This window comes from Cinclus cinclus, chromosome 3 (assembly GCF_963662255.1).
Source record: "Cinclus cinclus chromosome 3, bCinCin1.1, whole genome shotgun sequence".
In the NCBI taxonomy this organism is placed as follows: Eukaryota; Metazoa; Chordata; class Aves; order Passeriformes; family Cinclidae; genus Cinclus; species Cinclus cinclus.
In genome coordinates this window covers 45,684,853-45,699,573 of record NC_085048.1, presented here as the reverse complement: position 1 = coordinate 45,699,573, position 14,721 = coordinate 45,684,853, and the positions used below count along the sequence as shown (strand labels likewise).

The 14,721-nt window shown below is 42.2% G+C and overlaps 1 protein-coding gene across 1 annotated transcript in view; it reads left to right on the top strand.

The window, feature by feature from the left end:
* The window catches only part of FYN (FYN proto-oncogene, Src family tyrosine kinase), a 52,180-nt gene extending 37,884 nt beyond the window's left edge, over positions 1-14,296 (top strand). Inside the window, exons 11-12 of the mRNA XM_062489952.1 lie at positions 2,301-2,432; positions 12,859-14,296. Coding sequence (XP_062345936.1) covers positions 2,301-2,432; positions 12,859-13,067 — 341 coding nt within the window. The 3' untranslated portion in view covers positions 13,068-14,296. The remainder of the gene's footprint in view (positions 1-2,300; positions 2,433-12,858) is intronic.
* The last annotated feature ends 425 nt before the right edge of the window (positions 14,297-14,721 follow it).

Below are 14,721 nucleotides of genomic sequence, written 5' to 3'. Positions count from 1 at the left end.
CAACACACCGCATACTCATCTCCCAGTGACACACTGGCAGTAAGTTGAGGAAGACAAAAATACTGGGGGAGTTGGCCACAAAAGAGTCAAAAGAGATTTCCTTCCTCCGAAAATGAGTTGTAGGTGGTTGCTACCTTTGGATCTGAGTATGAAGCACAGGGGAATTAGAGCAGCTTTGGCTACATTTCTCAGAAAAACAGGGCTGATTGAAAAAAAAAAAAAAAAAAAAAAAAGAAAACAGTTGAATAAAATGTGTGCAACATGTAAACAATCAAACCCCCCTGCATGGCCATCTCACATAGCACCAGCCAGTGTCTGAGGCTTCAGGCTCCTGACCAGCCTGGAGCTATTCCTTTGTTCAGCTGGCACAGGGTGTGTGTACAATCTCAGCTGCACATAGGAGAGAGCAGAGGGACATTGGCCTTCATGCTCAGGGCTGCCTGCACAGGCCCATCTAAAGACATGCACTGCAGGCCTGGGCACCAGATACACACAGCTTGCAATTTTTCCAGGGATGGGCATGGGCTGTACAGCCCCAGGATCTCCCAGCAACTGGAGCAGCCAGTTGCCAACCCCATGTGGCTGCTGGTGCTGCTGAAGCAGGGTCAGGTCTAGGACAGAGGCTCAAGTGATGGCAGCTTCTGCTGCAAAGGGCTCACACATCACAGACAAGGAAAAAAGAGAAGATGAAGTTATGCAAATTTTGAGTCTTGTAAACCAAGACTGGTCACAGGAAGAAGTGTAAGTGAAGGAGATTGAGACCAAAGCCACACACCCAAATCTTGCCTATATATCAACCTATGAAAATTCACAAGAGACAGACTTTAAAAAGTGAACAGGCATCCAAAAGTCCTCCAGCATCTTTGTTGTGCTTCGGCACAGAAGTCCTCTGGCACAGCGGGTTGTGCTGATGTGCTGATGCTTAACTAGACTTAAGTTCCTGACTTCAGGCATTAGATGTCTGAAACTTTCTCTTGCATCTTTTTTCATCCTTTAGCAGCACATTTTCAAGTCAGTTAACAGGACTTACTTGAGCAACTGCAATATTCCCTAGGAAAAAAATGTATTTGTACTAGAGTACTAGTCTCTCTTGGGATCATTTACACGTAGAGCAGAAAAAATTTTAGCACATCAAAGTTTTACTAAGTAAGGAGAATTACCATGTTTACATTTTACTCTTGGTCACGTCAGATTGGGGTGCATGGCAGAAGATGTGGGACACTGAGCCCTGGATGTGATGGTGGAACAGTGCCAGCAGGGAACTCTAAACAGTGCCAGAAGTTCATCCCTGAGAGTGATTCGTCCACATTGTTACACTTTCATGCTCCTCCTGAAAGCAAAGGGAACTTTTATGAGAGGGTGATGTGAAGTCGAAGTCAGTCTGTTTCCAAATTCAAGAGTGTTTGTCACTAGGGATCAGCAATAAGCAATGCAACTCTTTTGCCTGTATGTTAATACAAGGCACCAGGGAAATGTCTGCAGATTTTTTTGTACATACTATGAGTTAATAATTACCACAAGACTTTTCTTTAAAGTCCTACTGAAAACATTTTCCCTAAGAAAACAGTCAATGATTGGAAAAGCAAATAAATCAGTGTTTAAAGGCTTGTTATCTTACTATCCTTACTGAAACTGGCTCCTGCAAGCTCTGATGATGGATGAGCACATTAGAACTGCACGTATTTAAGGCACTACAGGCTTTTCAGTGCCAGGAGCTTAAAAGTACACTGTAAAGTTATAAATCACAGGCCAAAGTTGTGCCTTGACATCAAGCACTCCAAGCAACTCGAATGGCAGTATTATTTTAAAGTACTTGTGTGTTTCTAGTGAAATATTGGATTTGCTTTTAATTTTTGTTTCCATCATGTTTGTTTGTTTGCATTTTGCTCAGCTTGAGCAGTCAAATTGGGAGGTATACATCCAGTATAGCTCAGTTCTGCTTATATGTGCTAACTGTGTTTGATTTGCAAATATTTAAAACACTTTGAGAGAAATTATTTCTATTATATTTGGTTTATATTTGGGGTGGTATTTTTCTTCATTTTCTAAATGTCAAACTTCAGTTAAAATGTCTTATCTTTCTCTCGGGTTGTGGGACAAACTGACCCCTGCCCTGCTTAATCTTTCCTGATTCCCTACACGTTCTGCCCAGCTGTCCCCTCTGACTGTACTCTAGGGTTGGTTAACACTTGTCTGCAGCTCCTGCCACCTGCACATGTTGCAGAACACAAGAGTAACCTGTGACCTGGTGTTTTGGTTCTGTCTCTGTTCTGGTTAAGACCCATGTATTCTATCTTTAGGTGCAAAATTTCCCATTAAATGGACTGCGCCAGAAGCTGCACTGTATGGAAGGTTCACAATAAAGTCAGATGTGTGGTCTTTTGGGATCCTACTGACGGAGCTGGTAACAAAGGGGAGAGTGCCATACCCAGGTAAGAAAAATGTCCTGCTTCACCTGGAAAAAGGAATGGGAATGGGCCATGTGTTTAAGCTGGAGTGATTATTTATATTCACTGAACTCAAAGGAGAATGGCTATAATGTGTAAGTTTTGTGTATGCTTGAAAACAGTTCTGACTCAAAGCTGCTTTGTGATGGTCATGATAAAAATGACAAGGGGACAATTCAGCATATTCATTTCTACTGTTTTAATTGTGCTCAATTCAATTAATATAATTTCTAGACAACAAATGAAAGCAGTGTGAAATTATTATATTCTGGAGCAAATAACTCTCCATAGTATTGCATTTACTTGAAGATACCAACAGTTAAACTCCCGCAGAGTCCTTACTCTGTTTATTCTGTCAGTCTAGTTCACTACAAGGTCTGAATGTCTGGTACTATCAAATCTCTTTTTCATAAACTCTTACATTTCAGTCCTTGCTTTTGAGATGGATGGAAAGGGAAGAAAATACTTCTGTAATGTGCAGACCAGAGCTCATGACAGGGTCACAGCAGGGCCAAATTCTCTGCATGGGGGAACTGGAGGCCCCATGGCTCTTTGTTGAAACCCTGCCAAGTGTCCAATGGATTAAGATTTTTAGGAGGTGGTGATTGGCTCTGCCTATGCAGAAAGAGTTTTTTATTCTTGTTTCCCACCCTGAAGATTTTAGGCATTCAGGTGAAGAGGAAAGGGGTGAGGTGAAAGCCAAGCATTACATGGGAAAGAATTTAATCCCTTCTTTTTCTCCTTAGCACAGATATTAACAACAGGGGATGCCCTGCATTCCAAGATGCATCAAGCTGCATTTTTAGTCTTTTTATTAAAAAAAAATATATATAAATACTCAACAGTCTGGCTGTGTGCACTGCAGCTGATTTAATGGAAAGTGCCCTACAGCAGTTTCAATTTTTCAATCTGTGCTGTGATCAAGCAGTCAGATCCATATATCAAACTGAGCAGGGGAAGCATCAAGGTGGAGTTCAGTTTATCCTGTGGTGTCTCACACCACTTCAGAAGACTGAACTCAGCAAAACTAATCTTCTAGACTTTTACCAGGAACTTCTAGTTTGCTAGCACCTAGCAGCCAGTAGCTGATATTTGAGAAGAGAATATTAGGACTGGAAGGCATCTCATGACCAGCAGTGAACTTTGGTATGATTAACAGGGAGGGGAGCAGCTTAGCAAAGGTGTGGCTGTGACAACTGAATGAGGTAGCAGAAAATAGAATGCCATGTTTCTGTGGAATGGATGAGTCCCTCTGCCCAGCACCTCCCCATGTGGGGTGTTGCCGCCAGTCAGAGCACCTGTGTCTCCAGTCAATGCAAAGGTTTTCCTGCCATAAGGATTCCTGGTAGTTGTGTGAGAAAGCTACGATTTCTGCAGGTTTGTTGAGCATTTCAGCAGACATGGCATGCTGTGCAAAGGTCAAAGACAGAAAAAAGATATGTAAGCCATAATTGATGCAGTGTTGCTCCCAGAGGGTGGGCAGTGCTCCTGACTGGGCTGCAGGAATTCTCTAGTGGCTGCCAGCAGAACTGGGTGCATGGGGCTGTCTCCAGGGCAGAGTTAAGGTGAAAATACCATTCCATGCACAACCAACCATTTAAGCCCTATGTTTACTCACAAATCTGTAACTGAACACAGGGTTGGCCATGGCTGCAGAGAATGTCTGCACTTCATAAATGTTCCTTTCCCTCACCAAAGGAGAAAGAATCCACAGGATGTGCATTTAAGTGCTTGCAATATATAACTTCTTGTAGGAGCCATGACAGTAATCTCAGGCATGGGCTGTGTCCTGAAATTCTGGACAGTTTTATTATGAGGCAGCTTGAGCACATCAAAGAAAACCAGCAGGATCTCTCCTCTCTCAGCACCGTCCTACCCCTTCATCCCTCACTACATAAAGCCCTCACATGCTGAAAGTCCTTCCAGCTCACTCTCCCCCATCTGCACTAGGAAGACACCAAGTAGCTGGAAGAAATTTTTTGTGCGTTACATATCACTAAGTCACCAAATTTCTGGACAGTCATGTACTGCCTTGGTTACAACCTGCCCAGTCTCTCTGCCAGGGCCATTCCTTCCCACCAGGACTCCACTGTTGCTCATCCTGGAGGCCTTAGCCATTCTCATGGTCACCATCACTCCCCTCTGCCAGCTTTACATAAGGGCAGCCTGGATCTTATATTTGAATGTCCAAAGTCTTTAGAGATTTCAGTCCAGTCTCACTTTCCAGGCCTTAAATGGGGAAGTTTTTATAGGCTGAGGCAGCAGTGGAGGGGAACTGGGGCCTTCTCAGAAAGATCTGTCTTTGCAAGTGGATTGGAAGGTGAGCTTGGACTTCCCAAGATGACAAAGGCCTCCTGAGCTGCTTAGAAAAGACTCTTTTCCCCTGACATAGAAAGGACCATCTATATCCTGCTTCATGCTGGGAAGAGCAAGGACCTTGTGAAGGACAAAATTTCGTGAATCTCTGTCTGAGATAGGGAATAGGGTTCAGATGCACCCACAGGGCTTTTCTTGCCACTATGGCATGGCTTGCACGAGGAGGAAAAATGAGATTTCTATCACCCTGAGAGGCAGGACTCAACGTTCTTCACCCAAGTAGACAACCCGTAGGTGAGAGAATGTGGCACTGCCAGCACTTTGGTACCCAAGATGTGACACTGAAAAGTGTCAGCCTTGAAACAAAGAGGGGCGTGGAGCTGTCTGACTGCTGTAATATCCAGTTTCTGAAATAGTTGTGAGCATGTTGTCTTGATGTTCCTACTGACATCTTGTAGCAGGCTGCGGGAAGTGGAGAGAGGCCCCCAGACAAAGGGTTTGCTCTCTTGCTTTGACAAGCTCTTAGTGCCTGAGAGATGATTTATAGCACACATCCTGGTCCTGGGGTGGTACCCATGCCTGCAGTACACCATACCTCCTGCCTTCCCATGTCTGGAACCAGGCATTGTTTTAAGCTTGTGTAGAAGCAGGGAGAAGCACAATGAGTAGGACAGAGGGGGAAGGCAGGCAGTTTACAGCAGGCAAGCAGACTGGGTGCAACAGAACTTGGCATTCTTTGTCCTACAGATTTCAACCAGCTCCTGTCCTGATGCCAAATTTTGGAAGAGAGGCTGTGATGAGCTATACAAGCAGTAAAGGTTTTGCTGGCGGAGATAAAGATCAGTCCAGAGTTCATAATAAAACCTTGCCCCAACCCCCCCCCCCCCCCCCCCCCCCCCCCGCAAGCTCCCACAAGCAATACCAACTTTTTTGGAAGGTGCCCTCATGTTCATACTTCAACCAAGCCTGTTTCTCTATCAGTGATTATAATGGGCCGCTATGATAACTAATTTATGACCTTTTTATGCTTTCTTATAATCTCCACAAGGCAACAGATTCAAATAAGCAACTTTCACAACCTTTCACACAGAGGTTCTATTTTCATTACAGTGGAGAAATGAATAATACATAGGCCAGGGGAGGAGCCAAGCTAAAGAAATAATATGTTTAGTGGACCTTTTTCAGTGTCAGTTTCTTTTCTCTTTGACAAATGCCCTTCCCTAGCAGTAGTTGGAGACTGTGTGGATTTTTAACATGTTACCTTTTGGGAAAGGCAAAAATCTCAGCCACACCAAACAAGCACCTCTGACCTTGCCCCTTCTGCTTTCTGCTGCAGTTGTCACATCCAGAGCATTTTCATTTTAACTCTAGTGCGACAGCCACCGTGATGCTACTCACATTGCTGCCTCTGGCCAGGCAGCTCTTTGAGGCTGGACTCCAAGAAACCCTGCAGCCTTTGGGCAGCTGTATTCAGCTTCCTTATCCCTGGGGGAAGTTGGGCCACTAGTGCCAGAGAGCATGTGGTATCCGAGCCTGGGACCAAGTACATAATAGTGAGCCAGCATAGGTAGGTGTGTGTGACATCATCATGGATGTTAAATAGGAGGTTAAGAAAGATATGTACTCACCACATAGGATAGATAAGGTCAGGTGGGTTTATTTGTAAGCAAGGAAGCTCTTTTCAGAAATGCTGTAGCTCAACATTGCATTTATTCATCTGTTATAACAAGAAAATAATAACAACTTACTTTTAGAAACAAAACCAAAGCAAAAAGCAGATATTGATAACCTAGCTTTGAGGATGAGGAGATGTTGGGGCTTTTCAGGCTTTAATTTCTAAGTGAAGTGGCATGACTTCCAAGTTTAAAACTTGTTCCTCCTTTTCCACAGAAATAACTTGGTTTGCATTGCACTCAGTAAGAACAGCATTCAGAGGCTGTCTTTCCTTAGGAGCTGCTTTGCTGTTCCCTTCTGTGAGCTGTATTAGTTTGATCATTGGTCTGAAAGCATGCAGTGGGTCTGGAAGGAGCATCATTCTCAGTCTGTGTATCGGGTTTTTACATGGCCAAGCTACCATAGTGGAGGGGGAAGTGCCTGAGAAGAGGCTGTGACCTTGTGGGAAGCCAATTGATAGAGGAGCCCCTCCTGGAACATCCTGCCCTTGGAGGACCAGGGAAGAGTGATCCACGCTGCAGCAGTTTGGGGAGGACTCTTGCCCATGGGATGGACCCATGCTGGAGAAGTTCATGGAGATCTGTCTCTCATGTCAGGACCCCACAGCTGGAGCAGAGGAAGGACTCCATTCCCTGAGCTGCAGGAGAAACAACCAGTGATAAGCTGACCATAACACCCATTCCCTGTCTCACTGCACCACTGGGGGAGGAGTTAGAGCTGGGAAGGACGGAGGGATGTGGATAAGGTGTTTTTAAGGTCTTAATTTACTTCTCAGTATCCCGCTCTGATTTTGTTAGCAATAAATAAAATTGATATCTCTAGTTCTACCCTGTTTTGCCCGTCATACTATTTGGTGAGTGATATATCCCAGTCCTTAACTCATGAACCCTTCATTATATTTTCTCTTCCCTGTCCAGCTGTGGAGTGGAGTGGAATGAGAGAGAGGCTTTGGTGGGTGCTTGGCATCCAGCCAGGGTCAATCCACTACAGTCTAAGAAAAGAAAGCAATAATAAAGTAGCCTGAAACAATTGCTTTCCTCACTGGACTTCACATGTCCCAGAGTAATCTGTATAGCTCGTTAGTTTGGATGCAGGGACACTCCCTAGTTACAGCAATGTTTCCTGTCTTCTGGAAGAGCAGTGTTGCCCAGAGCCATGCTATTTGCCCATCTGCTGCACTCCATCTAATCAAGCTCCTAAGAGCACACCAAAGTACTCTCCAGTGTTTTCTTTAGCCATAATTGGAAACTCCAGATCCCTTTTTGTGTCACAACTCTTAAAGTGACTCTTAAAGTCACTGTAATTTAAAGTTCCTACAACTTTTCTAGGAAAAGCTAAGCAGTATTGCATTTCTGTCCCCAGTCTATATGGGCAGTAGATTTTTATTGTACTGAGCATTAGAGTGGCCATATCCTGTGGCATCCTGAGATTATTGAAGGTTTCACTAATAAAGCTGAATGGTGGGAGGTTATTTGATTTTTGGTCTTCTCAGGGAATAAAAAGCTAATGGGAAAGCCGTCTTTTGGGAATTGGATGTTTTCTTCTTGGCCAAGTCATAATTCTTGAAATATCAGGAGCTCACGCTGATTTTTCATAGAATTCTACAATGATAAAATAAGTCTGGGTTGGAAGGGACCTCTTAAAGGTCATCTAGTCTAATCCTACAATAAGCAGGGATATCTCAGGTTACTCAGAGCCCTGTCCAGCCTGAACTTGAATGTTCCCAGGGATGGGGCATCCATGACCACTCTGTGCAACTTGCTCCAATGTTTTACCACCCTCATTGTAAAAAACTTTTTTTCTTATACAAAATCCAGGTATAGTCTCCTTCAGCTTAAAACCATTACCCCTTGTTCTATCCCAACAGGCCCTGCTAACAGGCCCCCTTCAAGTACTGAAAAGCCACAATAAGGTTTCCTCAGAGCCTTCTCTTCTCCAGGCTGAACAACCCCGATTTTCTCAGCCATTCCTCATTTCAGGGCCCTTCTCTGGACTAGCTCAAACAGGTCCAAGTCCTTCCTGTGCTGGGACCCCAGAGCTGGATGCAGCACTGCAGGTGGGGTCTCACCAGAGCAGAGCAGAGGGGAAGAATCCCCTCCCTTGCCCTGCTAGTCAATCTGCTTTGGATGCAGCCCAGGACACATCTGGCTTTCTGGGCTGCAGGTGCCCATTGCCAGCTCATGTCCAGTCTCTCATCCACAAGCACCCCCAAGTCCTTCCTGACAGGGCTGCTCTTGCTCTGTTCATCCACCAGCTCAAATTGATACCAGGTGTTGCCCCAACCCAGGTGGAATAGCTGTACCCAGCAAAAGTATATTGCTGAGTATTTTATTTCACAGATTTAAGGATTTTAGGATAAAGTTTTAAGGGGTCTGGAAGCATACTGCAAGCAGAATGTCATTTATTATTTATTAAGAGTTGAAACTCCTGGGTATTCATTAGGAGAGAGGAGTTGTACAGACTGCTCAGATATTCTCTCTGTGGTGTTAGAAGTGCAGTTATGACAGACTCCTGCTATCAAAAGAGAAACACTAAAACTTGCAGGCTAAGATAAGTCTATAGAATAGGTTTGTAAACATAAATAGGCCGTTTAAGTGGTAAAATGTATACCTGAAGCACTGTTATTTTTATAAGTCTGAGTAGTAATCCAATCGATTTAGAAATAAAAGTCTTTGAAACTCTGCTTTTAAATTAGCAGTTCATGTCGAAACTAACAGAATTTCTTTGACAAATCCTAGGTGCTTCAGCCCTTGCTGGATGTATGAATTCCAGTGGGGAACACAAGGATTACTTGCTTTAGTTTCATAACTGGAGTTTATTGTGAAGGAAGAGAAAGGGGAAAGGAAAAAGGAGAAAATAAAAGAAGGGCATTTTCCTGGATTAAACTATGATGAAAAAAACTGGTTTGACTCACTTTCCAGGGACAAAAAATGTCTCTTTCATGTTCTTTTTTCTACCTTTTTGTTAAACAAAGGAAAGTGAAGAGCTGTTTATGTTTTCCTCCCCCTTCCATCTCCTCAGGGTTTTTCTTCCAGCACACAGTTCCTTATCAGGTTTCAGAGTGTGCTTTGCAACACTGAGTAAAGCACTGGAAAAAAATACCAAACATTTGATATCTTAGAACAACAAATCAGTTGGGAAGGAGCTTTTCTGCTGCTGTTGCTTCCATCCATATTGTACATAAGGATGTACTGCCGAAATAAAAATGAAGAATGCAGTTTGTTAGTGGTTATGTATACATACGAACAGATGAGCTACCAGTAGCAGTTATTTTCGCAGCCTTTAATATGTAAGGGAAGTGAAGCACAGCAGAAGTTCTCACCCCAAAACACGAGGTAATTCAGCTGATTCAAAGACAAGGATATGGAAAAAGGTGCAGATTTTTGTTCAGAACACCAATTTATAAAACTAATACTCAGAACACAGCGTGAACAAAATGCACATGTTTTTTTCTTGTAGTGTCTTGAAAACAACAAGGCCGGAAAGTTTGGGTTGGTGATGCCTTAGGTTTGTGGTGTCTAACAGACCAGTAGTGTTGTTTTGTAGTCTAATGAAAAAGTAAAATATTTTTGGAAATTATCTTGCAAGATAGTGAGGAACACCCAAATGTTTGTTCAGTGTGTTCTGGTTTGTTGTGAGCCTCTGTGACCCAACAACATCAGTTCGAAGTCAATAATGGAGGAGAACCTTAACTCTATGCAGAATCTGATGCCTGCAGAGGCTTGTTATTAGTCTGTTTTCATAATTTTGAAGACCTAACCATGATCCACTTTAGAAGCCATTCAAAGTGTTTGCTCCTAGTTAAAAACATCAAACACCAAAAATAATGATGGATGGATGCAGCTGGTAAATGAAACACAAGAAATCACTGCTGGAGTGTTGGTCTGTAGGAATACTGTAAATCAGTAATCTAACCTTTTTTTTGCAATTATCCATGTGAAAGGGAGCATTATGGAGAGGCCTGTAGGAGTATGAGACAGTTTTCGGGAGAGGTTCCTCCATGCACAACAAGCGGCAAAAGAAACAGTGCCCTACTTCTCCTTTGTCCCTTGTAGTAAAACCCACATATGAAACTAAACCAAGTACTCCTCGTGTTTGAAAATGGGAGATGCTGCAGTAAGCTAAGCAGAACCATGCTGTGACCATGACATGGCTAATTGAGAGCCTAAATATAAATACAAGGAATAAGTTGGGAGACCATGCCAGGGGTGGTTACAGTGACAGGATAGAAATATGACCCTTGCCCAGTCACTGCAAATGGATATCGGTAGGAGGAAATTGCCCTGGCCAGATAAGAGGAAAATGGGGTTTGTAATCCTAACATGAGATGAGAATCTAGATGTGGAGGGTTGGAATAGGCTGAATTTTGCAGATATTTCTTTCTAAGCATCCTTAATAATTGAACACAGCTGGGACATGAGGATACAGACTAAATACTAAATCCAAGGTTACAGCCAAGTTACCAGCCTAAATGCTACATAGTGTAAGGATTTTACTCCCTGTCATGGCTTAACCCCAGCCAGTAAATTAAATACCACACAGACACTTGATCAGTCCCACTGCCCACCCCCAGGCCTCCCAAAGGGGGGATGGGGAGAATCAGAAAAAAGATAAAACCTTTCCTTCTTATCTTGACAGGGTAATATCCTCCAAGAGGTTGAGATGATAACAGTTTAATAACTGAAATAAAGTAAAATATAATAATAATTTGATTGGAAATTAAAAAGAGAGGCATATAAGCCAAGAAAAACAAATTATGCACAATACAGTTTCTCCCAGCTTCTTGTGCACCTCCTCACTGGCAGAGCATGAGAAACTGAAAAGTCCTTGACGTAGGATAAACTCTACTTATCAACAACTAAAATATCAGTGTGTTACCTACATTATTCTCATGCTAAATCCAAAACACAGCATTGTACCAGCTGCTAGGAAGAAAGTTAACTCTATCCCGACCAAAACCAGGCATTTCTGTAAGTCAAACTGTAGAGTGGATAAATTAATCTGTATTGAAGAAGGTGATTGAATTATTCCTCACAAATAAGTTTACAAAAAATACAAGGTTTTGGGTTCTGGAGGTGGGACAAGCAAACTCTTCAAAAGGAAACCCTGCAAGAAGAAAGTGGAGTATTCCCAGGGTAGGATAGTGTCATGGAAGCCAGGAAGAGGATAAGCTAACAGAAAGTGCAACATCGAGGTGCTGGTTTCCAGATTCAGACACGGAGAAACTAAGGTGTCCCTGCTGGTTCTCCTGCAGAGCTGCTTGGCAGGGCCTGCTAAGTCAGGAGAATAGATTCTGCAGATGTTTTTCTGCAGTGGACCGTGGCAGGGCCAGCACAAAGCTTGAAGTCAGCATGCAGGCTTCCTCTGAAGCGCCTCTGCATGCCTCTGGTGCTGATGATAAGAGAGTATTGGGAGAGAGATGCAAATTAAAGCTGAGGATGACTTGCAGTTAATGTTTGGTGAAAAGCACTTCAGCAGAGGAATCAAGGGGTTACACAGAAAAGAAAAAGTAGCAAAGGGTCTGGCCTTACACTCAGAGTCAAGCAAGATGAGTCACCATCCCTGGAGATATTTAAAAGTCTGTGGATGTGGTGCTTAGGGACATGGTTCAGTGGTGGACTTGGCAGTGTCACGTTAACAATTGGACTCAGTGATCTTAAGGGTCTTTTCCAACCTAAATATTTCTATGACTCTGTGAAGGTAATACAACTTTTTACTTTTTTATTTTCTTTAGAGAGAGTGAAAGAGAGAGCTGTGGTTCTTTAGTGGAGAGGTTTTGCTTGGCATTTGACTTGTCCTGTGAGCAGCTTTGTTCTGTTTTTGGTTTGGGACCAGTCTAATATGGTAGAAACTGTACTAAGCAGCACAGATGGAGGGAGTGCAGGTCAGCAGCAATAAGCTTGTGGGCTGACACTGAAAGCAATGCTGCTGGACAATCCTGGTAGCCAGGAGTAGCAGAGCTTGTCTTGAAGTCCCTGCAGCATGACCTCACAGAATGCTTTCAGAAAGGCTCATGCTCAGTGTGAGAGTTTCAGAAATTCATTTTAATTTCTAGAATTTTGAATTTTCCCTTTTTTGCAATGCATTTGTTTTCCTTAAGCTCATCACATATTACACTTCATGGCTCCTGCTATCAGAGAGGCAAAGCACCAAATCCTGCCCATTGTGAGTAAGCCAAGAAGCTAACCATGAGAGCAGTGTTCTGCTCATCACTGGATCCTAAAATCCTCTGCTGAGAATGAAAATAATCCAGGTTACCTTGCAGTAGATGAGGAGATGAAACAGGACAACAGTGTGGTCGTGTTTCACTTGTCTTAACCAAAATAAATTGCTATGGCTGAGCAAACCACCTGTGTTGTAGATACAGTTATACCTGGTTAATTTTTCTGTAATTTACTGTGGATTTGTATGCCCTTCACAGGCATGAATAACCGTGAAGTCTTGGAGCAAGTAGAACGAGGTTATCGGATGCCGTGTCCTCAGGACTGTCCCATCTCCTTGCATGAGCTTATGATTCACTGCTGGAAAAAAGACCCAGAGGAGCGTCCAACTTTTGAATATTTACAGGGTTTTCTTGAAGACTACTTCACTGCAACAGAACCCCAGTACCAGCCTGGTGACAACCTGTAAATCCCTGATTTCCAGACACTGTCATGAATTACCAGGTGTTTCTTAGCCCTGTCCCACCTGCTCTTCACCTTCCGGCTCTGTGATCAGCTTCTCCAGAGTGCAACATCTTCCAGCACTGCAGTGCACAGGAGGGGCTGAAGCTGGGAACTTCCACAGCCCTTGCCTATGACCACTTGTCCTAATAATCTGAATGTCCTGGATGAAAAGGAGAAAAACACTTGTTTTTTCTTAATCAGAGACTCCAAAACTGCATTGTATTGATGTTATGTAAACTGCAAAACCTCTGTTCATTGTAAATAGTAACTCAGTGCCAATAACTGATCCTAGTGCTTTCCTTTTTTTAAAATGCAAAACTTATGTGATTTTAACTAGTCTTCTCCTGATTCAACTAAAAGTATTATTTTCCAGAAGTGGCCTCTTTGTCTAAAACATTTTTTTTTTCATGTTTTAACAAATAAAAAATCAGGACAGGTGTTTGGGTTTTTGCTTTTTTATATATAAAATATATATAATATATATACATACCTGTACATACAGTATATGGGTGCTATTGCAGAGGAGGCTCATTTGGAATTGAATGAATCCTGCTGCAACTGTACCCAGAAAGCGATAATTTTACTGCAGACATGAAAACACTGGTAGGATTCTGAAAGCCAGTGATCTAATTTTTGGCTTTTGCCAAGCATGATTTTTTTAAATTGGATTGCACTTTTTGTTTATGATTATGTACCTGTAGATGGTTGTAACTTTGCTCTTTCAGGAATCACGTGCTGTATTTACAGTAATGTTTCCAATGTTTGAGAAGTGTGTGATGATTTGTTCTTGAAATTTAAACCAACATATTTAAAGCAAGAAAATACACCATCACCGTTCGAACTGGAAAATTGAAACTGCAAGGACTTCTTGTGTCAAAACACGTATACTGAAATGTTTCAAAAAAAAGATTTATTAAGCAGTGTAACCACATTCAGATGGTCTTAAAATAATAGCATTTTAGCCATGTCCCCCTGCTAAACTGTTGTTCATGCAACTAGAATTTTTCTGTTTTATGTATAACATTTTCCCATTGTAAAATAAGTGTGTTAATTGTCCTGTACTGCTAATGAAATTACTTTCTCTGTGTCTGCAATTTCTCCAGTGGAATTACTATGCACTTCTTTACATTTCATGGGGGATGCACAGAACAAAGTATTACCTTTTCAGTTGTCTGTACCAGCCTTGAATTACTTACGTTTAACCAAAAAACACAAAAAAATTCCTTTCTATTTCTATTGAGTTTTTAATACTGAGTTGCAAATTTTGAAGTCTTAATTACATTTTGTTATGGTTTATTTGCAAGTTTACATTTTAAAACTGTTTAACTTTCTTAATTTAGTAATTAAAAAAAGAGCATTTTACATTTGGATAGTTGTTTTTTTGTTTAAACTGTGGAGCTAATGGTGGACATGAGATTAAAAACTTTTCAAGAAGGGGTGTCATGCCATTGGGGGCATCATATTTCATAGGAGTATGCAGACCAGTTACCTATGGGACATCATTTTCCAAATTATGAAGTCAGTATGTTTTTAAATAGCTGGAGTTCAACTGTAAGGAAGATGGCTGAATGCATAGCTAGTCTCTCATTTCTCTCTTCTACAGCAGTTTGTTCTTTATT